General features: G+C 42.3%; 1 protein-coding gene across 1 annotated transcript in view; it reads right to left on the reverse strand.

The window, feature by feature from the left end:
* Positions 1 to 226: 226 nt before the first annotated feature.
* The window catches only part of inpp5f (inositol polyphosphate-5-phosphatase F), a 249,684-nt gene continuing 224,475 nt past the window's right edge, over positions 227 to 25,435 (reverse strand). The window contains exons 16-20 of the mRNA XM_059947816.1: positions 15,075 to 15,146; positions 14,836 to 14,909; positions 13,012 to 13,140; positions 10,313 to 10,400; positions 227 to 2,538 (exon numbers count right to left, since the gene is read on the reverse strand). Coding sequence (XP_059803799.1) covers positions 1,374 to 2,538; positions 10,313 to 10,400; positions 13,012 to 13,140; positions 14,836 to 14,909; positions 15,075 to 15,146 — 1,528 coding nt within the window. The 3' untranslated portion in view covers positions 227 to 1,373. The remainder of the gene's footprint in view (positions 2,539 to 10,312; positions 10,401 to 13,011; positions 13,141 to 14,835; positions 14,910 to 15,074; positions 15,147 to 25,435) is intronic.

The raw sequence follows: 25,435 nt of genomic DNA on the forward strand, positions 1-25,435 counted from the left end.
AGAAATATGTACGATGCTGCTCTTTGTTCTGCTGTTACTTCGCCTCATTTAGGGTATTTGCAAGAAAACTGCCTCAGCCTGCACTGTTGTTGCCATGATTGGAGAACATAGCAGTTGCTTTGTAAAAAACAATTAATATTTTGGCTGACGGGGGCAGTGATTGCTGTGAATCAACTAAAATGCTTTTGCTGTAATACCTACACTCAAAAAAAAAGAAAACAGGGTGTTTGCTTCAACCTTTTTTAATTAAAATAATGTTCATCCCTCCTGTCAAAATACACCGGAGCAAATCTATTTTGTAGCATGTGCATTATTTTAAACACCAAAGAAACCACACTGTGACAAAACATGAATAAATAAGCACATTAAAACATTTAAATTACAATACCAAGTGTTTTATTACAGGAATGGACAGTTTTCACCTAGAAATCCTCTGCAACATGAAGGCTGATATCAGGGCACAGTTAAGACAATTAGGAACCTGCTTTAGGTATTACGTTTACAGTCTAGCTACAGTACAGTTAGGAGAAACCACAGGCACCGTCTATAGGATTGTACTAATGCTACATCAGATTCAAGTCAAATTTCTTTCAAACCCCTTCACCACTTTCATCTTAACTTTCCAGGATCTTGTCTCCCTGGTTATGGTGACAGGAAAATACTTTTATACAGTAGTTCAAATTACTAGAATACTTTTAATCGTGAATAACCATGAGATATTCAAGTCCCTTCAAATAGACTTGCACTGCACAGGGGTGTTGTTTCATAAAATGAAAATAGATTTAAGATTTTTTCCTTTTTTAAAAAAAAGAGCTTTTCAATCAGTTTTGAACACATTGGAGGCAATTTCCACAGTTGGTAGTGAAAACAAGTCAGGGCAAAATGCAACTCATTACCCCACAGATTGTGACGCTTCACTGCGCACTCCAAAAGTGTGTGGAATGGTATGTGCTTGAGTACAGTATATGGAGTGTACACCACCAGACGACTTGGACCAAACCATCTGGAACAAGGCAGGTTTGAGCCAGATGTCATTAACTGGATTTGTATTGCAACCAGCCTAATACCTAACACCATCATCAATATTGCACAAGGGCCTGCTCAGTAGTTTGCGCTCCAGTAGCTTCACGAAAAGATCCAGATGATCCAAAAACCTCAAAGTCCACATTATTTTCTGAAGACTCCATACAAGACTGCAGGTATATTTTAAGGCAGGGGTCCCCAACCTTATGGTAACGGACCATTTGGTCAATGGTAGGAGTCCATGGCATAAAAAAGGTTGGGAACTCCTGTTTTAAGGGGCTCTGGTCATGGATCATAACTTAGAAGTATTCCCCTCTGTCAATCTTACACAGATCAGAGACCACCCATGGCTAAATCTGGATTATCCTTGTCTGGCACTGAGAAAACATATCTTTCAGCTGGGGGTGTTGACCCTCAGTTACATTTTCAGGGGTTCGCTGGACTTTTGCCACAGCAAAGTTTACCCCCTGGATCAGTCCTGCCTGGGTCATATTCGCCACTTGCACCATCGAGCTTCGGATCTTAGCAAATGGCGAAACAGCCCTGCTGCCGGAATCTTGTGGTTGGGAAGGAGTCGTTTGTAACCCGGCCTCCCCATCAGATTGATTAGGCAGAGAGGCAGGATTATCATCTATCAATACAGCGGGATACGGTGGTTCTACTGAGAGGAGATCAGAGCTAGCTGAGGAGACCGGCAACTTAGAGGGCCTTGGTAGATGCACGTTCATCACATCTGGTTCAGTGTTAGATGTTGCTTCTAAACCACTAATGCTTGAGTCTTGTTGCTCCTCCTGGCAAATTTGATCTGCCATAGAAGCTTCCAGAGTTTTCTGCTGTGCGTCTTCTGCAAACTGGTGACAATAGGCATCAATGGGAGTGCTGAAGTCAACAAGAATGTCCTCATCACCAACTGGTGCCTTGTCCGAAGGCGGGACCTTGATCACAACTTCACCTTTGTGCTCAGGATTGGTCGGAGTTAAGAAGATTTCTGACGTATTATGTGGTATACTAAAATCTGTGCTGCCAATTGAATGCGACCGACTGCCTAAACGTGAACGAGGTCCCGTAGCGACAATTCCACAGCTGGGAAGCACATAGTCACACTGCCCTACGTCTTCAGAGTCTGGCAGCTGGCCATCTTCATCCGATTTAGAATTGGACATGAAGCCGTCAGATTCATAGGAGTCTGTGTCGGAAGAAATCTCAATGTCAGAATCGGTTTCATCTTTAGAGGTTGGTACAGGGGAATCAGAGCTTCCCAGGCTGCTGTCCGATTTCCACAGATTCACCCGTAGATTTGGTTTTAAGAAATTAACCTTCATGTCCGGTTTTGAGAAGTTGCCAAGTTTGCGCAAATTTCCAATGGTCACATTGGATTTGGTTTGTTTGACTTTCTGGTTAAGGGAGGAAAACTTGTTGATGAGAAAGTTCTTGCCTTGAGTTAGGCTTGTACTGCTCGAAGCCTGACTCTTGGATTGGATTCCAAGGATATCTTCATGTGGTTTACTGCGCTTCCTGCAAAATAACATGAAAGATTTTACTTCGGAGTTGCTTCGAAAGATTAAGTGCTTCATTATTCACAGCCCAGAGTAAACTAGCATAAATGCTAGCCTAATGCTTTTTACAGTAAATCATAAACATGAGAAATTCTGCAGATGCTGGAAATCCAAAGCAACACACACAAAATGCTGGAGGAACTCGTCAGGTCAGGCAGTATCTATGGAAATTAAGTCGACGTTTTGGGCCAAGAGCCTTCAACAGGATTGGAAATGAAGGGAGAAGACATCAGAATAAAAAATGTGGGGGAGAGGAAGGAGGATAGCTAGAAGGTGACAGGTGGGTAAGTAAGTAAGGTAAAGGGTGGAGAAAAAGTAATCTGCCAGGAGAGGAGAGTGGACCATAGCAGGAGGGGACCCAGGGAAGGTGATAGACAGGTGAGAAGAGACAAGATGCAGGAAAGAAGAGGCTAGTCTGGGAAACAGAAGAGGGGAGGGGGGAGGGAATTTTTTTAACCATAAGGAGAAATCAATATTTAATGCCATCAGGTTGGAGGGTACCAGAGAGAATATAAGGTGTTGCTCCTCCATCGAGGGTGGCCTCACTGTGGCACAAGAGGAGACCATGGACCGATATGTCAGAACAGGAATTGGAATTAAAATGCTTGGCCACAAGGAAGTTCCACTTTTTGGCAGATGATGTAAAGGTGCTCGACAAAGTGGTCCCCAAATTTGCTGTATTGCTGTCCAACCTTTTGCATCTGTGAGCTGGATGAAATTACTGCAACAACTTGTAAGAAATGCTTAATTGAGCTGTTTTCAATTGAGGCATGAATGCAACTGATCATGATCAACTTGGAATCCAGACACTTTCTTGAGATGCTTCACCAGTAAGGTGTCAATTTTAACCAAAATTGTCCAAAAACACTTTGCCAAGGAAACATCTCACTCTGACAACAGGGAGCAACTGGAACTAAATATCAGTATTACAACTATACTTCATAATGCAGAAGGGTTCAAATGCAGCCCTGTTGGAAACTTAAAGCATTTCCGAACCAGATCCACTTCTACTGAGAAAGATGTTCACCTTCCTCTCCCCAACTTCATTCACACCCAACGAACTTCCCCTGTAACAGCAATTTCATGGCTCACACACTTAGGACCAAATCTAAGGTGATGCCCAATTCAATTGTGAAACATTTTCAAGCTCTATATGCCAATTTAAAAGAAGTCCTTTGATAATACATGTGGAAAGTGTAACTATTCCTTTTGAACAATGATTATGGGGGGCAATGAGGGTCATAAATTACAATTGTTCAATTACAGCATTATATTTACTTCTGAGGCACGTTTCTGATAACATTTGCACGATGAATGATTCCACCGCCATCACAGTACCAAACGCTGCTCTTGGAGCTCACTGCCACATTATTCCAGGGAAATCCTGACAAAGATAAATCTAAAGTTCTAGAAAGCTCCACAGCCAACTCCTCCGTGGTTCACCAATCCCTTATGCCAGCTAACTCCTGACTAAGCAAACGATCTTTGTACTCGGATTCCTCCCTGCCTTGTTTCTCATTCTCTCTGTTAGCTGTAAACCAACCATTTCTTCCAGCCAAAATAACTGCATCACCTCTGCCTTCAGAAGCATCCCTAATACCATTCACCCTGTCACTGGTGGTTATGCTTCATTTGCTAAACTTCTCAGTTCTAGATTTCGCTCTCCAACACATTGTACCTCTTTAGAACCTCTCTAAAACATTGCTCTTCATCCATATTTTCAGTTTCATTTAATCCTCTTATGTAAATGTGTCAAATGTTGTTTGTTCACAACGCTGTGAAGTACCTAATTAAAACGAGGTGTGAATGCTGCAGAGTTCAGCAATCATGGCAGCTACATGAGGAAAAAATTTCAGCGGCTTCAACTGACCTCCGGTGCTCTCTGGGTTTGCACTTCTGAAACAAGTTTGTTATCACCAACACATGTCGTGAAATTTGTGGTTTTGCATCAACAGTACAGTGCAAGATATAAAATATACCATAAACTACAAAAAATAAACAGTGAGAGAGAGGAATAAACCAGACAGCATTCATAGTCAGCAATTGTTAGTGGAGCGGAAGAAGCTGCACTTAAAATGATGAGTGTGGGTCTTCAGGCTCCCATACCTCCCAGCCTCCCCCAGTGGTAGTAACAAGATGGCATGTAGCAGATGGTGAGGGTCCTTTGCTATCTTCTTGAGGCTCTGCATACTGAAGCTGTCCTCAATATTGTGGATGATGGAGCTAGCTGAGTCTCCAACCGTCTACACCTACTATGCATTAGGGCAAGGGTTCCCAAACTGGGATCCGCGGACTTCTTGCATAACGGTGTTGGTCCAGGCATGAAAAAGTTGGGAACCCCATTTGAGCCGCCTGTACCAGGTGGTGGCGTAACCAGTCAGAATGCTCTTCACTGTACGTCAGTAGGAACTTGCTAGCAACTTTGATGACATACTATACCAAATCTCTTCAAACTCCTAATTAAGTAGAGCTGCCAACGTGCCATCTTTATGACTGGATCAATAGGTTAGACCCAGGATAGATCTTCTGAGATGTTGACGCCCAGGAACCTGACCTCCCTTGGGTGCTTCTCCTTCAGGTTGATGGGTTCACTGGATGGTCTCTGCTGTAGGTGGGTGGTAGGACAGTCTGATGGGTAAGAGAATGAACTGATTGCAGGGAAATTAGTGAGGAGATGGGACTAATAGGATTGCTCTGTAAGTCAACATACACGCATAGAGCAAGATGACCTCCCAATACATCAGACAAGAATTTGAGAACACATTGATTACATTCATGAGAATCTTCAAAATGAAATATACTTAGAAAAACTTCGCAAGAAAGGTTGTGGAACTTAAACTTGATGACAGATTGTTGGACCTCGATCTGGGGAGGTACTGAACTGAGATGCATTTTACACATCTCACGGTGGCTTTCCTAGATTAACTGCTCCATGTAATTAATTACCCGGCGTGATAACTAGCGGCACTAAATCATGATTACATTTATAAGATGTGTTGACATTGGAGAGGCTTCAAAGGAGGTTCATGAAAATGATTCTGGGATTGAAAAGTTTATCATATGATAGGCGATTAATGGCTCTGAGCCTTTACTTACAGGAATTTAGAAGAATGTGGGGGGGGGGGGAATCTCATTGAAACCTATCAAATATTGAAAGGCCTAGCTAGAGTGGATGTGGAGTGGATGATTCTTATAGTGGAGGAGTCTTGGATCAGAGGGCACAACCTCAGAAAAGAGGGATCTTCATTTAGAATGGAGGTGAAGAGGAATTTCTTCAGTAAATCCATGGAATTCATTGCCTCAGATGGCTGTGGAGGTCAGGTCATTGGGTGTATTTAAAGCAGAGGTTGATAAATTCTTGATTAGTCAGGATGTTAAAGGTTATGGGGAGAAGACAGGAAAACGGGGTAGAGAGGGAAATGGACCTGGACCAGCATGATGAAATGGTGGAGCAGACTCGATCAGATGAATGGCCTATTCTGCTCCTGTGTCTCTAAAAGTGGCGCTTGAGTCTCGCCCAAATCACAATGACTCAGTTGCTGTCATTCTTCCACAACAGTAGAAACCACGGATTAGATAACAGGATCAGTAGATGGCAGTCATGTCTATTTTAACAGCTCTCAACTCATTACTGCAGGAACTGCATGGTTTGTTAGAATGACAATCTTCAGTCGTCGATCTTGCATGAACTTATTCTAAAAGCTGAAAATGTTATCTTCTGATCATTCTACTGTGCATCGTGTACAAAGTAGCAATCCTATCACTGACAGGGGCCACCATTCCTTTAGAACAGGAATTCCCAACCTGGGGTCCGTGGACTATTTGCTTTATGGCATTGGTCCATGGCATAAAAAAGGTTGGGAACCCCTGATTTAGAAAGATGAAGGGCATCTTAGTATATACGGTTGTTATATTACAGATCCAAACATTACAAGTTCTCTCGACAAGATTAAAATTTCAGCAGATTTTACACAGCTTTGTCCATTTCAAAAACTAGCCTCCTCTCCCACCCTATCCCCATAGTGTCTACACCTCGCTGTTTCTGAAAACCTGCCAGCATAATCAAAGACTATTTTTACCTTGGATGTTCTCTCTTCTCTCCCATTCCATCAGACAGAAGATACAAAAGCTTGAAGGTTCAAGATCAACTTTGCTGCTTCTGTTACAGGTATCTCTTGTATGTTAAAAATGAACTCTCGACCTTAATTTGCCTCATACCCCTTGTACCTTATTGTGTACCAGGACTGCCTCTATAACTGCAACACAATACCTTCCCACAATGTACCTGCTGTTCGAAGTGATCTGTATCTTAGAACACGTGACATTAAAAAAAATAATTCCAATCCCTATTGCACATTACAAAGTGCTTTGAAGAAATTTGGTCATTAAAATAGTGTTCCAAGCAAAAAGTACCCAAAGAATAAAAAAATTAATCTAACACTTTGCGTTTGGTATTAAAAGCAGCCATGATCCCCAGGGAAACACTCCACCACATCATCTTTGGATCAAGTTGCACCAAAGTCTTTCAAGCACTTGAATTCACCTCACAGCAAAGATGGTTTGAAAACTAAGCCTGTTCCCTATTGTTATAAATACAAAGTGTACCTTGAGCCCAGTTTTGCATTTAACCAAGGCTCTTTGTACTGAATTTTACATTCAAAGATAAGATAGTACAACTTTGAGGAAATTTCAGTATCAATTGCCATCACCAATTGTGGCCCTACCAACTACTGTGAAACTTTCGAGAACTTTAGTTTCCCATCTGTGTAATTAATTGGCAGTGACGCTGCCATTAAGCACCACAATTAATATTTTCTTCTTGCAACTAAGGCACCAAAACACAACAAAATCAACACAGACTTTGAGAATTATGTTTGGGTTTTCTAAATGGACTAAGAATTGATGATATGGACAGATAAGTTACCCTGGATTATATGCCACAGAAAACAGGAATACAAAAATGGCTGGTTTCAGATCTAACAGCTCTTCACCCATGTTGCTCAACCCTCTAGTTTAGAAATATGTCAACCTCTGATTTAAGTTTATCAAATATCGTAACAATTGTCGCTGACACAAGAATTTTAAATTTTGTGTAACTTTGCTGAGTAGGCCTATTTCCTGACTGAATTCTGAAGGACCTGGCATGGTATCATTGCGGTTAGAGCCCTGTTATTACAGCTCAGGGTGCTGAAGTTCAATTGCAGCGTCCTCTGTAAGCAAGTTTTCACATTCCTTCCCATGAGTGTGTGGGTTTCTTCCGGATGCTCTGGTTTTCTCCCACATTCCAAAGACATACCGAGTAGGAGGTTAATTGGTCATTGTAAACTGTCCCGTGATTAGGCTCGGGTGAAATCAGTGAGCTGCTGGGCATTGTGGCTCGAAGGTCAGGTAGAGACTGTTCCACGCTGTATCTCTACATAAAATTCCATTAGTCTTTGCTTGCCCAACCTACGGGAATGATGTCCTATACACCTATTATTTGTATTAATATCTTCAAAGTTTCAATCAACTCACTTTGTAAACTTAATAACTTCCAATTCTCTATTTTATGTAATATTCCCTGACAAGTCCTTGCAGTCCATAAACCTTCCACACTGGGAGGTGAGCAATTCATCGGTGCATCATATCAATATTATTACAGTCTCAGGGGATCCTAATTCTCAATAGTTCCACTTAATATCAGAGAAATGTATACAATATACATCCCGAAATTTTGTTCCGTCCACAGAAACAGAAGAGTGTTCCCAAAGAATGACTAACAGTACAAGCATTAGAACCTCAAAGTCCCTCTCCTCCCTCCTCCCATGCACTATCAACAGCAAAGCAACGGCCTTCATTTCTACTGCCTTTCCTGCAGCCAGGGGCCAGCACAGCTTTCACCAAAGAGCAGGGCTTCCTGAAGGCACAGCATTCTGCTTTTTATTTCCGAGAGTGTTGAAGCTCTTTCATCCTCCCAGAAGCAAACTTGCAAACTAAATAACAACACACACAAAATGCTGGTGGAACACAGCAGGCCAGGCAGCAGACTAGTCTTGATGAAGGGTCTCAGCCCGAAACGTCGACAGCGCTTCTCCCTACAGATGCTGCCTGGCCTGCTGTGTTCCACCAGCATTTTGTGTGTGTTGTTTGAATTTCCAGCATCTGTAGATTTCCTCATGTTTGCAAACTAAATGGCGAGCATGACCATGGACAATGTTGTAGACAAAAAAATTTTCAGAGCTTGATAGAACAACATAGGCATTAAAAACTAAGCAATGAAGGGCATGCAGACATAGGAACAGTGATAACAGAAGGTCAAGTTAAAATCATCATCATGTGCCGTGTTGTATGATGTGGATGATCATGGTCTTTCACCATGATTGTTCTCGGCTAATTTTTCTACAGAAGGACTTTGCCATTGCCTTTTTTTGGGCAGTGTCTTTACTGGACAGATGACCCCAGCATTGTCTGTCTGGCACATAACCAGGATCTGTGAACAGAACCGGCTGCTCAGACGACCAAGCTCACCTACCTCCATGGCTCCACGTGACCCTGATCAGGGGTAAGCAACTGCTACACCCATCCCAAGTGATCTGCAGGCTATTGGAGAAAAGGAGTGCCTTACACCTCCTTTGGTAAAGCCCTGTCTCCACCCTGCCACCTATCAGGTTAAAGAGGACCCTTCGAATTCACGGGTAGTGGCATGTTCCAGAAATCCAACAAAGCCACTTGTGTATCGATCATGTAAGCAATTTGCATACGAAAACGACAGGCAACCGAAGGGATTGACAGGAAGTTGAAAACAGGTTAACAAGTTCTGTGATTTGGAAAGATGAGTGAAAAATCAATGTGGCCATGTATTTGAATTGCTGAAAAAAAATCAACACATTTTAAGATGACAAAGTCAAATCCAAACTGAAAGTATGGCTAAAGGGCAAAGTGAGAACCCAAAGGTTATACGCTTAGTGTGGTCTTGGGTATCACCCAGTAGAGACCAAGTATTATGCCTCATGAAAGAAAATACCAGATATTCACAAAAATGGGACAAGTATGATGTAGGACTGATCAGTTAGATCGAGATATGAAAGTTTCACTGTTACAGGAAGGTTTGGCTTCAGTAAATAGTGGTTCCAATGAGCAGAAGAACAGTTACAGAAGGCTCATGCTCATTACCATGGGGACCAACAATGCACTAGCATAGGACACAATAATTTTAGCATGATAGTTATTAAGAAAAATACTCAAAATAATAATGAATGATAACTCATATTGATATTAATTACTTGGAGTTTTAAAATCTTGAGGGGAATAATGTAATGTATAGCTTCAATATTCAGGTTCACTTTCCAAAACAAAATAAAATCCTTTTTCTCAGAAAGTACATATTTCCTATCAAGGATATTTATTTATTGAGATACAGCGCGGAACAGGCCTTCTGGCCCTTGAACTGCAACACCCAGCAACCTGATTTTACCCAAGCCTAACCAACTTACTGCGGGAGGACCCAGAGGAAACCAATGTGTTTTAAAGAAAATGTACAAAATCCTTCTAGGCAGCAGCAGGAATTGAACCCAGGTTGCTGGTACTGTAAGCGGTTGTGCTAACCACTACACTACCATGCCACCCCTAACAGTGGGCTTCTGAAAGTCCATAATTAGCATTGATGAGGCCAAGAACAGAGAAGCATTTCAAGTGAGCCCATTGTCCATTTGCAATTCTGTCCAATCATGCAGGCAACTTAGCAAACACCTTACCTCTCCAATTTCTTCTCCAGAATTGGCACATCTATTCCCAAGCCCTGTTTGGTAAGCTGAAGCATCTCTGCAATGCACTGAAGTGTGTCTGCAAACCAATTAAGAAGGGACAATTAGCATTATCATGTTATTTCTGAAGGCATTGATCTCTTGCTCAGAAATTCCAAAGCTCAGTGGAGCCTTTCCATATCATTTATACATCCACTCTAAGCAGTGAGAAATTCCAAACTGGCACAACAGGGTAGATGCACGTGGGAAATCAGAGTTAGACACTGCTCATCTAAAGCAACACGTTCAAAATGCTGGAGGAACTCAGCAGGTCTGGGAGCATCTACAGAAATGAATACATGGTCAATGTTTCCAGCCAAGTCCCTTCTTCAGGACTGAGAAAAAGGAGGGAAGACCCCACGATAAAAAGGTGGGTAGGTGGGGGGAAGGAGGCTAGCTGGAACATCACAGGTGAAGCCAGGTGTGTAGGAAATGGCAAGGGCTGGAGAAGAAGGAATCTGATAGGAGAAAGGGAAAGAGGAGGGGACCTGGGGGACGTTATATGCAGCTGAGAAGAGGTAAATTGCTGAGTGGGGAATAGAGGAAGGGAATGCGAACTTTTATCAGAGCTCTGCTCATCTCTACTCTTTGGCATTTCACTGGATGAGCTAGTTGAGGTCTCGAGGGAAAACAGTAGAAATCATAGTATGAACATTTAATTATTTCAGGGGAGAAACTGGAGTCAATTTCTTTCCTCAGCATTTGCAGATTAATCGTAAGCATCAATGTATCTGCGTGGCATTTTCTCAGTAGCACCATATTCTGCATTGTCTTCCCGTTTATTACTTTAATCTACTTATGCCTGGATGGCTTACAACCAAAAACTTTTCACTCCTCTCTGGAATTAATCAACCCATTCCAATCAATCACGCATAATTGCTGCTTCTCACGTTTCTTCCATAATGTTTTGGCAATCTACTTTATGTAGCCAGGATTGATCTTGACTTCATCCAATGTTCAAAGGTTCAACTATTGTCAAAGCATGTATGCAGTATACAACTCCGAGACTCGTCTTGTCCAGACAGCCACGAAACACAGAAAGAAAGAAAACCAGGAAGGCTGTTCAAAGATATACATCAACTCCCTCCCCCACCCCCACACCAAAAAGATCGCACAAACAGCAACACGATCATCAACCTCCCCCTCACACGTTACTAAAAGATCGCACAAACAGCAACACGATCATCAACCTCCCCCTCACCTGTTAATAAAAGATCGCACAAACAGCAACACGATCATCAACCTCCCCCTCACACGTTACTAAAAGATCGCACAAACAGCAACACGATCGTCAACCTCCCCCTCACATGTTAATAAAAGATTGCACAAACAGCAACAAGAACATGACACCACTGCCACACCATGCATAAAAACAGATCATGCATGGACACATAGGTATGAGAAAAAAAATTCTGATGCTTTTTGTTAAAAGCCTCCACCCACAGACCGCAAGGACAGCTTTTCCCTTCCTTCCCTTAGCACAGCCCCAGGAATCACGTTCATATAAAAACACTGGAAAGGAAACTATCTATGTGATCTGATTAGCCTGCACAGATGAAAGATTTAAATGGACTCTCTCACTCCTGATGTCATTCTAAAAGGCAAGTTGGAGGGCAGATGGGTCCTTGACTTTTACGACTGACTCCCAAGAACATGTCCAAATGTTGACACGTCCAGGGAGAGGGGAACTAACTCAGTGCTGGCAGTCTAGACCTGCTCCCTTTGCACAAGAGATTGTGAAGACATGAAGTTTAGATCTAAAGAGCAAGAATGCAACCAGTCCAGAGTTATGCGCATCACCGGAATGAATGAGGCTATCAGCAGCAACAAAAGTTGTTCTTAACCCAAACTCCGGTTTTAAAATACACTTGCAACTTAATATCAAGCATTTGTTAATTTAGGCTCACTGAGAAAACAACATTCTCAGTGATTATCAGCCAAGGCCCTCATAGACATCTAACCCTATGGATCTCAAGCATGCCTATAAAAAAACTTCTGAATACAGAACATTGGTACGTAACAACAGTAGAATTGTCCTGAATACAGAACATCGGTATGTACCGACAGTAGAATTGTCCCTAGCTGCACTTTGAGCAGTACTGATTTTAAATTCAAAATGCCAGAAGTACTTATTGTAATACTTAACCTTGCAGATAAAAGTGTGTAATTAGGTACAGTGAACAAAACAGTTAATTTACATCCATCCACATAACTCCACACCTCCAAGAGGACCACAACCTTATCACGGTTCGGAGGTTCGGAGGCTTGCGTGCCTCAGTGATCAGGAGAGCTATGTTGACTGGAGTCAGGGCTTTATGTTTTGGCTCTTGGTAGGGTCAGCCATGCCAAACTGGTCGAAGGGTAGAGACCAGACTAAGAGTGGTGCTCTGGTTCATCCAAGTTTGGGGGTTCAGTTCAGGGCTAATAATCCTGACTGGTAAACAAAGCTGTTACAGAGGCAGGAATGAAGAATCCTTCGACATCTGAGTGGACAAGGACAGACAGAGATGAAGGACCTTCATTGCTGTTCTAAACACCAGCGGTGTAAGTGGCAGTAAAAAAAAACATGTCCTCACATACGGCTGCCACTTTGACAATGAAACAACTAAACCAATTGTGCAGCAATTATTGTATGCAAGAGGTTTCTTTACCTTTCCCATCCTCCTCAGGGTTTCGAGTCACAGCTCTCAATGTATGAAAGTATCCGCTATTTCCGTTGTGTTTGTAATGGAGTCTCATACAGTTAAACTTGGGTTTCCCAAATAAAGTTGGCTCTGGTCCTTTGTATAGAAGAAACTATTATTCACATCACTACAGATTACAATTATTTACAAAACTCAATTCTTTTGCAGAATGCACTCACAGACTTCTTAGCTTAACGCCACCACCCTGGCCCCCGATTAAAATGGGAAGTTCTACAGTACCTGATCTATCAATGGAGGGAAGAAGGGATGTCAACAATGGACGAGGGAGGCCACCGTTAACGAAGTTGACACTGTCCTGAACAACATTCTGTGTTTCCTGCATGAAGCAAGGGTACAGTTTCCCCTCATCTCCACGCTACAGCCCATCAGCCTCCGCATTCAGATAGTCTTTCACAATGAGGCCCACTACCAAATTCATCTTCCCATCTTTTCACCATTCCCAAAAGACTATTTCTTTGGAGACTCCTCAGTCTGTTTTCTCTATCTCCAACACTCTCCTTGCACTACTTCCCCATAAAAACACACAAAATGCTGGAGAAACTCAGCGGGTCAGGCAGCGCCTAGGAAAATGAATGAACAGTCAACATTTCGGACTGAGACACTTCATCAGGACACCTCCCAAGGAGCATACCTTTCTTGGTTACAAGCAGATACTGATCAACTGGGAAAGTGGGCAAAGAAACGGCAGATGGAATTTAACTTGGACAAATGCAGTGAAAAACACTGAGAACCTAACATAGTGCAAAGCGTGCAAAGTAAATGGCGGGACACTGAACTTGGAGGGGGAGGGGGAGCGGGGGAGGGTGATTATTCAGAGTCGGAGGAACATGGGTGGACAAGGTGATGAGGTAGGTATATAACATCTCTACCTCAGCAAGGAACTAGCTCAAATGAAGGGCTGTCAATTTACAGTTGTAGAGAATGTTGGTCAGGCTGCACTTGACTTGTAGTGTGCATTTCTGGTTGTCCCAGCACAGGGAAGATATAATTAAGCAAGAGACTGTGTAGAAAAGGCTTGCAAGGATGTCAGAGGATGGAGGGCTGGAGTCAATAAGGAGAGCTTGTACAGGCTGGGACTGCTTCCCCTAGAGAAGGGGTTCCCAACCTTTTTTTATGAGCTGGACCAATATTATTAAGCAAGGGGTCTGTGGAGTCCAGAGTGGGAACCACTGACCTAGAGTGTTGAAGCCCAATGGGAGGCATGACACAGGTGCATAAAACTAGGCATTACAGCTAATGGGGGGAGAGAATGTCTAAAACTTCATCTTCAGGTGAGAGTGAGGAGACTCATAGGGGATCTGAGGGGTCTTTTCTCTTTACAAAAACAAAACGTAGGTGGTCTCTCGGACGAGCTGTCCGAAGAGGTGGAGGAAACAGGAACAGTAACATTTAAGAGGCATCTGACGGATACTAGAAATGAATAGGGCTTAAAGAATTCATGCAGGCAAGTGGCATTAGTGTGGATAGGCATGATGGTCAACATGGCATGCAGTGGGCAGAAGGGGTGGTTTCTATGCTGTAAAACTCTTCGACTACAAGCACCAACAGGCACAGAGATCAGATCCTTTAGCATTTTTACTCTACATGATGATGAAAACACATTTACACAAATCTTATACTAACCCCGCTCTCTCTGCTTTTCGATCAATGTTAGAGTGTTAAGCTACTTGAAGTTGGAAGGGAGTCCAGGTACTGAAAACTGCCAAATACTGCTCTTCCATTACAAAAGACACCAATGAGAATCAACCACCAGAAACAAAACAAACATACCGATTTCAATCCTCTCCAAATCTTCCAAGTTGAGTCGCTGATACTGATTCACTTTGTCAACTTCATCATCATAGCTGCCGAGAAAGATCAAGTGCCCAATCAGAAGCCAAGCAAAGTACGAGTGACTGTTTCACAAAAATCACTTGTTGGCGAGTTAGGAAACAAAATGCCTGTGGATATTATCAGTTTAAGTCTTTGGAAGCAGTGAACAAATTCAAACAAATGAGACATCAACTTACTATGCAACATAGTAGGCACAATTGGAAAGGAGAAGCAGTACATCAACATCTCTGTGGGTGGCATCAATGAGACTGCAAAAGGAACAATTTTTTTAATCAATATAAGTAGTTTCAAATGTAAACAATTAGTGCTTTGCAAACACAGAATTTATTCAGCTTCAGCTCTGGGAGAAAACACTCCACACAGGTTCAAATTAGATATCTGTATCCAATGGTAAATAAAATAAAACTAAAATTAAATCAACTCTACTTATTCTAAGAGTGATGAGCACCATCGGCCAAATAGGCAAAGGAACCCAGCTCTCTCCTGAACTGCTGGCTTCAGGTTCTTGTGTTACTAAAGGGACTCTTGTTGGACAGGCAGGCAGATGCCAGAATCAGATCTAACATCACTGGGATATGTCATGAAATTTGTTGTTATGCAACAACAGTACATTGTAATACACAATAATAAAAACTGAAAATTGCAGTAAGGTGAGAGTGAGGAGAGAGAGCGAGAGAGTTAGGAGAGAGAGAGTGAGCAGAGAGAGTGAGAGAGTGAGGAGAGAGAGAGAGCAAGGAGACAGCGAGGAGAGAGAGAAAACACATACACATTTATACATATATACACACACATGCACACTTTCTAAGTTAAATTAAATAAATAGTGCAAAAAGAGAAAAAATGTGAGATAGTGTTCATGGGTTCATTGTCCATTCAGAAATCAGATGGCAGAGGGGAAGAAGCTGTCCCTGAATCATTGATTGTCTCTCTTCAGGCTTCTGTACCTCCTTCCTGATGGTAGCAATGAGAAGAGGGCATGTCCTGGGTGATGTGGGCCCTGAATGATGGATGCCACCTTTTTGAGGCATTGCTCCTTGCTAATTTTAATGACAGCCAGGGTCACGCACGGTCACTTTGAGAGTCAGTTTAAAGTGATGGAGAAACACTGGTCTCCGCTTTGTCCTTGCGCCAGTGTTAGCCACTGAGATCAGTCACATTCCCAGTACATTCAAGACCAGTGCCAAAACTGCCAAACAAACTTTGGCTCAAGTTCGTCGTTAAACTACATGATGTAGAAAACAAAGGAATACATTTTAATACAGGCTGTTCAGCATTTTTTTTTAATTCAACATGCTCTTCTTTTATTAATTTCAACAGAAGTGAAATCCATTTTGGCAGAGAGCCCAGTAATCTGATAACTGGAGGGGGCCAAGCTGCCTTAGTCAGGGGACTTGAAATCAAAGCACAGCCTTGGTTGACAGCAGAGCTCAGCTGGCTTTTGTAGGTCATCAGCCCAGATGGATTCATCAATGCATCCTGGCTAAATTAGTGCAAAGCTTCCACAGATGTGCCACAGCACAAAGCATGCCAACCTCAGCAGCATATCAGGCACAAACAGAAGCACAGATTGGAAATACACAAAATATCCGAGCAATTGCAACATTTATTATTGTTGCTATCATTCTAGAGCAAGGGTCCCCAACCTGGGGTCCACGGACCCCTCGGTTAATCGTAAGGCTCTGTGGCATAAAAAAGGTTGGAAGTCCCTGTTCTGAAGCAAAGGCAACTTATTTAATCACAGCTGAAAGTAAAGATAAATCAGCCTGGATATTGTAAACATCAATGACTCATTTCCCTATTTGACACAGACTGCTAGAGCAAGCTGCTTAAAAACATGAAGACTTCATAATTTTCCAGAGAAGTTCAAAATTAATACCATCCACTTAAGTACTGTATGGAATTCTGGTTGCTGTACTATAGGATGGATATGGTGGTGCTGGAAAGATGCACCTGGAGGTTACCTGGATTGAAGGACTTCAGTTATGGGGAGAGATTGCAAAGACTGGGCTTGCTGAAGTGGTTGAGGAGTAACCTGATAGAGTATATAAAATTATGAGAGGCAGGGGGACTTCTGGTAAGATGGCGATTGCTTAGCTGCTCCAAACTTTTGTTCCGTTATTTTCGCTATCTTTGCACTAAATGTCTCCATTTTTTAAACCTTAATTAGGAACTTTATTTGGTTTCTTTTACTTGCCTGTGAACACATCTACCTTACAATGTCTAGCAAGAGTTATAAAACCGGGAGAAAGGAAGTTCCAGCTCTGCCTTCTGAGACCCTCGCTGCGTTGGAACAGCACCGAGACGATATTTTAAAGGAATTTAGAACCGCTTTCAAACAGCTGGAAGCCAAACTGGATCGGATCAACGATAGAGTGGACGAACATGCTGAACACTTATCTCGCATCGATTCGACTTCTGAAGATTTAGAAAGTCGTGTTCGATACTTGGAGACTCTCTGTTCCAGCCTAGAAGAAAAAAATAATAAACGCCTTTCCAAGATGGTCGATCTCGAAAATCGCAGTAGACGTTGTAACCTTCGAATTCTTGGGTTGCCAGAGGCCACCGAACAGGGATCAACCGTCAAGTTTTTCGCCGAGTTTCTCTGTGAGGTATTCGGAAAAGATTTGCTTCCAAACCCGCCTGAGCTTGAAAGGGCTCATAGGGTCTATGTTACCCCTGGAATTCTGGGCTCCCGCCTGCGACCGGTAATTTTGTGCTTTCATCAATACCAGGTAAAACACCGTCTGATTATGGAGGCACGTTGCAGAGGTACTTTTACTTTCCAAAATACAATCATTCACTTTGTTGAAGATTTTGCACCCCAGACCTTAAAGATGCGCGCTGAGTTTAAAGGCGTAATGAAAGTGCTTTTTGATCGTGGCTTTAAATCCTCTCTTCGCATTCTTGCCGATTTATGAATCACGCTTAATACTGGAAAATATAAGTGGTTTAAGTCAGTGAAGGAGGCTGAGGCATTTGTTGCAACTCTTCCGGCTATCCAGCCATCTTCGGAACCCGATCGGACCTCCTAAAATGGTGGATAAGTACTTCTCGTAGTAAAATTACTTTTTTCTGTACTCAGACTTTACTTGAATCACTCAGACATTATTTATTGAAACTCTAAGGGCTGTTGACAATCTCTCCCTGGATTTGGTGTGTCTTTTTTAAATAGACATTCTGTGCTTAATGTTTCCCTATGGACATTTAAATAGCACTTGTGTAATCTATTTTATTCTTGTATAACTTTATCTACAAAGTTCTACAATTGACTCTAACTTGTTTTGGAGGTTTGAAGTCTTTATTGAAGGCCTCCTTGTTTGTTGGTTCACAGCTTAACTGCTGATTATTTTCTATTTTTTTATTTATTATTTTTTTTCACCTTTTTTTTAACCTTTGATTTTTTTTTCCTCTGTAAATGGTTGATAAGTACTCTTCTTGAATCTATAATTTTCCCCTTCCTCCCTTTTTTTTCCTCTTTCTCTTACTTCATTCTTCCATAATTTTTCACGGGTAAGTTAGTTTTGGTTTACTTCCAATTTTCTCTGTATTAAGTTTTATATTTCTGCAGAAGATGTTCCAATTTGTAGTTATGTTTTCTAGTGCATAAACTAGTTACTATTTGCTATAGTATTTATATGGAACTGCTGTTAATGACACAGATCTGGAAGTTATATTTGGGTTAATTTTTTTGGTAGAGCTAGCAGCTTTTTTTGGTAGCTGTCTAGTGTTGGGTTGTGTGGGTGGGGTGGATTTTCCAGTTCCAACATCACTCACTGTATTTATTGTTTGTCTTTATTGCTCAGGACATGTTTATGTTTTGATTTCACGAATCTATGTTTACATTTCTGCTCCCAGACTGCTATTGTATTGCTTGACTTTTTATATGCCTGCTGCCTTTTATGCATTAGTAATTGATAATGGCTAGTGCACTTAAATTCGTGAGCTGGAATGTAAAGGGATTGAATCACCCTGTCAAAAGGAGGAAGGTATTCTCACATATTAAAAAACTCAAAGCTGATATTGCTTTCCTTCAAGAAACTCATATTCGTTGTTTTGATAACTCCCGGCTTCTGTCAAAGTGGCAGGTCAGCATTTTCATTCATCCTTTGCCGCTAAAGCTAGGGGACTCTCCATTCTTATTAACTCAAATATTCCTTTTGAACATAATAAAATATCTGATACAAATGGCCGTTTTATTATTGTTTCTGGTAAACTATACAACACTAAAGTTGTACTAGCAAACCTGTATGCCCCCAACTTTGATGATATTAAATTTTTTGAACGTTTTTTTTTCCTCACTACCAGATTAAACTCATACTCTCTTATACTGGGTGGTGACTTCAACTGTTGGTTAGATCCTAATCTGGATCAATCGTCCTCTGTTACCAGATCACCTACTAAATCTGCCTTAGATATCCAATCGTTTCTCTCTAATTTTGGTATCTCTGATATATGGTGTTTCCTTCATCCTAGTGAGAGAGATTATTCTTTTTTTTCACATGTTCACCATACCTTCACTAGAATTGACTATTTCTTACTCGATAACCAACTTATTCCATTGGCCTACTCTTGTGACTATCAGAGTATACTGATTTCTGACCATGCCCCAATTACTCTCTCGCTGAACCTTCCTGGTCTCCCTCAGAGGAATAAACACTGGCAATTTGATTCAACTTTATTATCGGATGATGATTTTTAAAAATTTATTAAGGATCAGATAACCTTTTATTTTAACACTAATACATTACATGAAGTGTCATCCCAGATTGTCTGGGATGCCATGAAAGCATATCTGAGGGGTCAAATAATCTCTTACACAGCAAATCTCAACAGAAGATCCTGTGCAGATCGATTAGACCTCATTAACCAGATTAAAGAATTGGATCAACTATATGCTCAAACTAAGAACCCTGAACTATACAAGAAGTGTGTTGAACTCCAAACTAAATTTAATCTTCTGTCTACTCATCCTGTCGAACGCCAACTTCTTGAAAGCAAGAGTCGCTTTTACATTCATGGGGATAAGTCTGGTAAATTTCTAGCCAATCAGCTGAGGCGTTCCAAAGCCAAACAACATATTACAAAGATCCAGAAGGAGAATGGAGACTTTACATCGGATCATTTAGAAATTAATGATGCATTTTAAATTTTTTATTCTCAGCTTTATTCCTCTGAATCTTTGAATGACAATATCTCTGCTGATCAATTTTTAAAGAATCTGAATATTCCTTCACTTTCATCTGATTCTAAAGCCAAACTTAATGCACCTATATCATCAGAAGAAATATCTTTTACAATTTCTGCACTGTCCTCAGGGAAATCTCATGGACCTGATGGGTTCCCTGTAGAATTTTATAAATCATTCTCTTCACTTCTTTCTGCTCAGTTACTTTCAGTATTATCTGATTCGTTTAATTACGGCAAATTGCCACCCTCTTTCAATGAGGCATCTATTATTCTTCTATTAAAAAAGGGCAAAGACCCAACAGAGTGTTCCTCGTATGGGCCGATCTCTCTGCTCAATGTTGATGTAAAGATCTTAGCTAAAGTTTTGGCTCATAGATTAGAAACCGTTATTCCCTCCATTATCTCTGATGACCAATCAGATTTTAATAAAAACCGTCTCCCCTTTTTTAACATTCAGCATTTATTTAATATCTTATTCTCACCTCCAACCGGGATTCCTGAATGTGTTATTTCCCTCGATGCGGAGAAAGCATTTGATCGTATAGTGGAACTACCTTTTTGCAGTCTTAGAAAAATTTGACCTCGGTCAAAGTTTCATCTCTTGGGTCAAATTGCTGTACCTGTGTCCTACTGCTTCTGTTTTAACTAATTTTCAGAAATCCCAGGTATTTAATCTCAAACGTGGCACCCATCAGGGATGCCCCTTAAGTCCCTTTCTCTTTGATTTGGCTATAGAACCTTTGGCGATAGCATTTCGAAATTGTCCTGAATTGACCGGGATCTGGAGAGGAGGTGTTGAGCATAAAGTTTCTCTTTATGCTGATGACTTATTACTCTTTCTCTCAAATCCATCTACATCCTTACCTCTAATGTTTTCACTTCTTGACCAGTTTAGCCAGATCTCTGGCTATAAACTTAATTTACATAAGAGTGAACTTTTCCCAATTAATAAAGAAGCACAAGAATTAACATTTCGTGATCTCCCTTTTAAAGTAGTCCATAATCAATTTACTTATCTTGGAATTACAGTCACAAGGAAGTTTAAAGATCTCTTTCGTGAAAACTTTGCCAATCTTTCATATACTATAAAAGAGAGTCTGGTACAATGGTCACCTCTATCTATGTCTTTGGTAGGTCGTATTAATGTTGTTAAAATGTATGTTTTCCCCAAATTTTTATACTTATTTCAATCTATCCCAATTTTTATTCCTAAATCTTTTTTTGATTCCTTAGACTCTATTATTTTGTCATATCTGTGGAAGAATAAGCACTCTAGAATTAATAAAATCCATCTCCAAAAATCTAAAAAAGAGGGTGGCATGGCTTTACCTAACTTTCGTTTATATTATTGGGCAGCTAATATACATTGTGCTACCTTTTGGTCTTTCTTCCATGGCCAACCCGAGTGCCTTAATTGGGTGGCAATGGAGTTGAGCTCCACTAAAGGATTATCTATCTCTGCACTTCTTGGCTCTGCACTCCCTAGTAGTCTGTCCAGATTAATAGTTAATCCTCTTGTTAGACACACTTTGCGTATATGGGCTCAGGTTAGGAAATGCTATGGTTTCCATGGTTTTTCCGTTTCCAGCCCTGTCATACATAATCACCTTTTTTTTACCTACCACGTACGATTCAGCATTCCAGGTTTGGTATAGGAAGGGCATTAAACGTTTTGAAGATCTTTTCATTGATAATCGCTTCGCTTCTTTTCAGCAGCTCTCTGTTAAGTTCTGTAGCGCCTCATTTCCTAGCGTATCCGAACCGACTCACAATTAGATAGCCTACGGGGGTTTGCGAGCACAGAGCTTTGGAGCCTCTTCGCCATGGGGGGCCGGTTGACAGAGGCTTAAAAGTGAGGCTGAAGTTTTCGAATAAAGTTTTTCCTTCGACTGCAGTTACCGACTCCGTGTCATAATTTTAGCGCTGTTTGTAGCACACCGCTACAATTGGTGACCCCGACGGTCCAAACGATTTTTGGACCAGAAATGACCGACGCCGCCTCTGTTCATGCGGTTTCGTTGAAACTGCCGGGTTTCTGGACACAGCGCCCGGACCTATGGTTCCAGCAGGTTCGTTTGGCACGGTCTCCGCAAACAGGTCAGTGAATGGGCCAGAACGTGCATGCACTGCCAGACGGCCAAGGTTCAGCGGCACACCAAAGCCCCACCGCAGCAGTTCCATCCCGCCCACCGGCGTTTCGACCACATTCATGTGGATATCGTGGGCCCCCTGCCAGTGTCGTGCGGAGCGCGGCACCTCCTGACTATCGTGGACCGGTTAACAAGATGACCAGAGGCGGTCCCGCTCACCGACACCACCTCAGAATCCTGCGCCCGAGCCCTGATCGCCACCTGGATATCCCGCTTTGGTGTACCAGCCCACATTACCTCCGACAGAGGTGCCCAGTTCACCTCCAGCCTGTGGTCAGCTATGGCCAGCCTTTTGGGGACTCAGCTGCACCACACCACTGCCTACCACCCACAGTCGAACGGGCTAGTGGAGCGTTTCCACCGTCACCTGAAGTCGGCCCTCATGGCCCACCTGCGAGGAGCCAACTGGGCGGACGAGCTTCCCTGGGTCCTTCTCGGCATCCGCACAGCGCCCAAGGACGACCTGCACGCCTCGTCGGCCGAGTTGGTATACGGCGCGCCCCTGGCCGTCCCCGGGGAGTTCCTACCAGCCCCGAGGGGGCAAGAGGAAGAACCCGCTGCAGTCCTGGGCAGACTTCGCGAGAAGCTCGGTGACCTGGCCCCCATACCCACTTCACAGCATAGGCGGCACCCGACCTGCGTACCCAAAGACCTACGGAACTGTAAGTTTGTGTTTGTGCGAAGGGGCGGGCATCGGCCACCGCTGCAGCGGCCATACGAGGGGCCGTTTACGGTGCTCCGGAACAACGGGTCCACGTTCGTGCTGGACGTTGGGGGGAAGGAGGAGGTTTTCACGGTGGACCGCCTCAAGCCGGCCCATGTGGACCTGGCGCAACCGGCCGAGTTTCCGGCGCCTCGGCGCAGAGGCCGACCTCCCAAGCAGGTTCTGGCCCAGGCTGTGGACATTGGGGGGTGTATCGCCGGTTCTGGGGGGGGGGTTATGTAGCGCCTCATTTCCTAGCGTATCTGAACCGACTCACAATTAGATAGCCTACGGGGGTTTGCGAGCACAGAGCTTTGGAGCCTCTTCGCCATGGGGGGCCGGTTGACAGAGGCTTAAAAGTGAGGCTGAAGTTTTCGAATAAAGTTTTTCCTTCGACTGCAGTTACCGACTCCGTGTCGTAATTTTAGCGCTGTTTGTAGCACACCGCTACAGTTCAATCTGCCCAATGCTCATTTTTTCAGATATCTCCAAATTAGACACTTTATTGCTCCTTTAATTCCTAACTTTCCTGAAATGCCTGCGAAAAATGCTATGGACTTATTTCTTTCCATTAATCCACTAGGTGAAGGTTTAATATCAATTATTCAAGATAAATTAGCAGCCTTACGATGGGCCCCTGTGGATAAAATTAAAATGGCATGGGAGCATGATTTAAATACCTCCTTATCTGATGAGAGCTGGGACTCGATTCTCAAATCGGTTAACTCAACCTCTCTTTGTGCTCGCCATTGCCTTTTACAGTTTAAGATTGTTCATAGAGCCCATTTGTCTAAATCTAAACTATCTCGATTCTACCCTGACATTAGTCCGCTCTGTGATAAATGCAAGAGGGGCGAGGCCTCTCTCATTCATATGTACTGGTTCTGTCCTAGCTTGGAGAAATTTTGGAAAGATGTCTTAACTACGTTATCGTATATTCTGCATCAGCACCTAGAACCAAACCCCTTAATTGCTCTGTTTGGTTTTTGAGGCGAGACAGATTTATGTCTGGGTCCGACCAAATGCCGAATATTATCCTTTGCCTCTCTCCTGGCTAGACGCTTGATCCTCCTTAGATGGAGAGATGTTGCCCCGCCCACTCATGCTCAATGGCTTAACGACATTATGGCCTCCTTGGACCTCAAAAAAAATTAATTATTCAGTTCTCAATTCGGATCTAAAGTTCCTTAAGGTCTGGGGACCTTTTATTGAGTACTTTCATAACCTTCCTCTTGACTAGGGTTTTTTTTCTTTTCGGTCCCTTGCTTTCAGCTCCTTCTTTTTTCTGGTAGTAGGCATTATTATCCTCTGTTGCTAAGTGTATTCACAGTCTGGGAGTTTGATTGTCCTGATTTATATGCTCTATATTGTGTTGTGGTTGGTCTGGAGTGTTTTTTTGTGTTGTGGGGCTTGGGGAGGACACTAAGTTTACTTGTCTTCAATTTAGGTGCTTTTTTTAAAATTCTCTTTCTCTGTATCATATTGTCACTGTATGCTTAATTTTGCACTGTATTAATGTTCCCCATTGTGATTTGGGTTTTTTTTTAATCTCTAAAATGTATAAAAAAAACTTTTAAAAAAAATTATGAGAGGCACAGACAGGGTAGATGGTCAGAATCCATCGAGGACATTTATCAGGAGTATTATTAAGTATTCTCCTTAGATATTCTTAGCATTATTAAGGATCCCAACCATCCATCCAGTACCCTCTTTGACTTCCTACCATCAGGTAGGAGACGCCAATGCAGAAAAACAAGAATGGTCAGGATGAGAAGCAGCTTCTTCCCTCAGGCCGTTAGGCTTCTGAACTCCCTGCCGCATCGCATTTTAAGTGTCATCGGTTAATCTGTTCTGTACCTTACAATATTTAAATTATACACTTTAGTTTGTTATTTATGTATGATTCATCTGTACATCTTATCCTTACATTCATAACAACACATATATATGTGTATTACTGTACTTTACACCATGGTTCAGAGGAATGTGTCTCATTTGACAGTTTTCATGTATATAGTTAAATGATGATAAACTCAACATAAACATAGAATAGTGCAACACTGTACAGGCCCTTTGGCCCCAATGTTATGTTGACCCTTAAACCCTGCCTCCTATATAACCCCCACTTTAAATTCCTCCATATACCTGTCTAGTAGTCTCTTAAATTTCACTAGTGTATCTGCCTCCACCACTGACTCAGGCAGTGCATTCCACTCACCAATCACTCTCCGAGTGAAAAACCTTCCTCTAATATCCCCCTTGAACTTCCCACCCCTTACATTAAAGCCATGTCCTCTAGTATTGAGCAGTAGTGCCCTGGGTAAGAGGTGCTGGCTGTCCACTCTATCTATTCCGCTTAATATCTTGTATACCTCTAGTCTCCTCTCGTTCTCCTTCTCTCCAAAGAGTAAAGCCCTAGCTCCCTTAATCTCTGATCATAGTGCATACTCTCTAAACCAGGCAGCATCCTGGTAGATCTCCTCTGTACCCTTTCCAAT

Source organism: Hypanus sabinus, chromosome 22, assembly GCF_030144855.1.
Source record: "Hypanus sabinus isolate sHypSab1 chromosome 22, sHypSab1.hap1, whole genome shotgun sequence".
Lineage (NCBI taxonomy): Eukaryota > Metazoa > Chordata > Chondrichthyes > Myliobatiformes > Dasyatidae > Hypanus > Hypanus sabinus.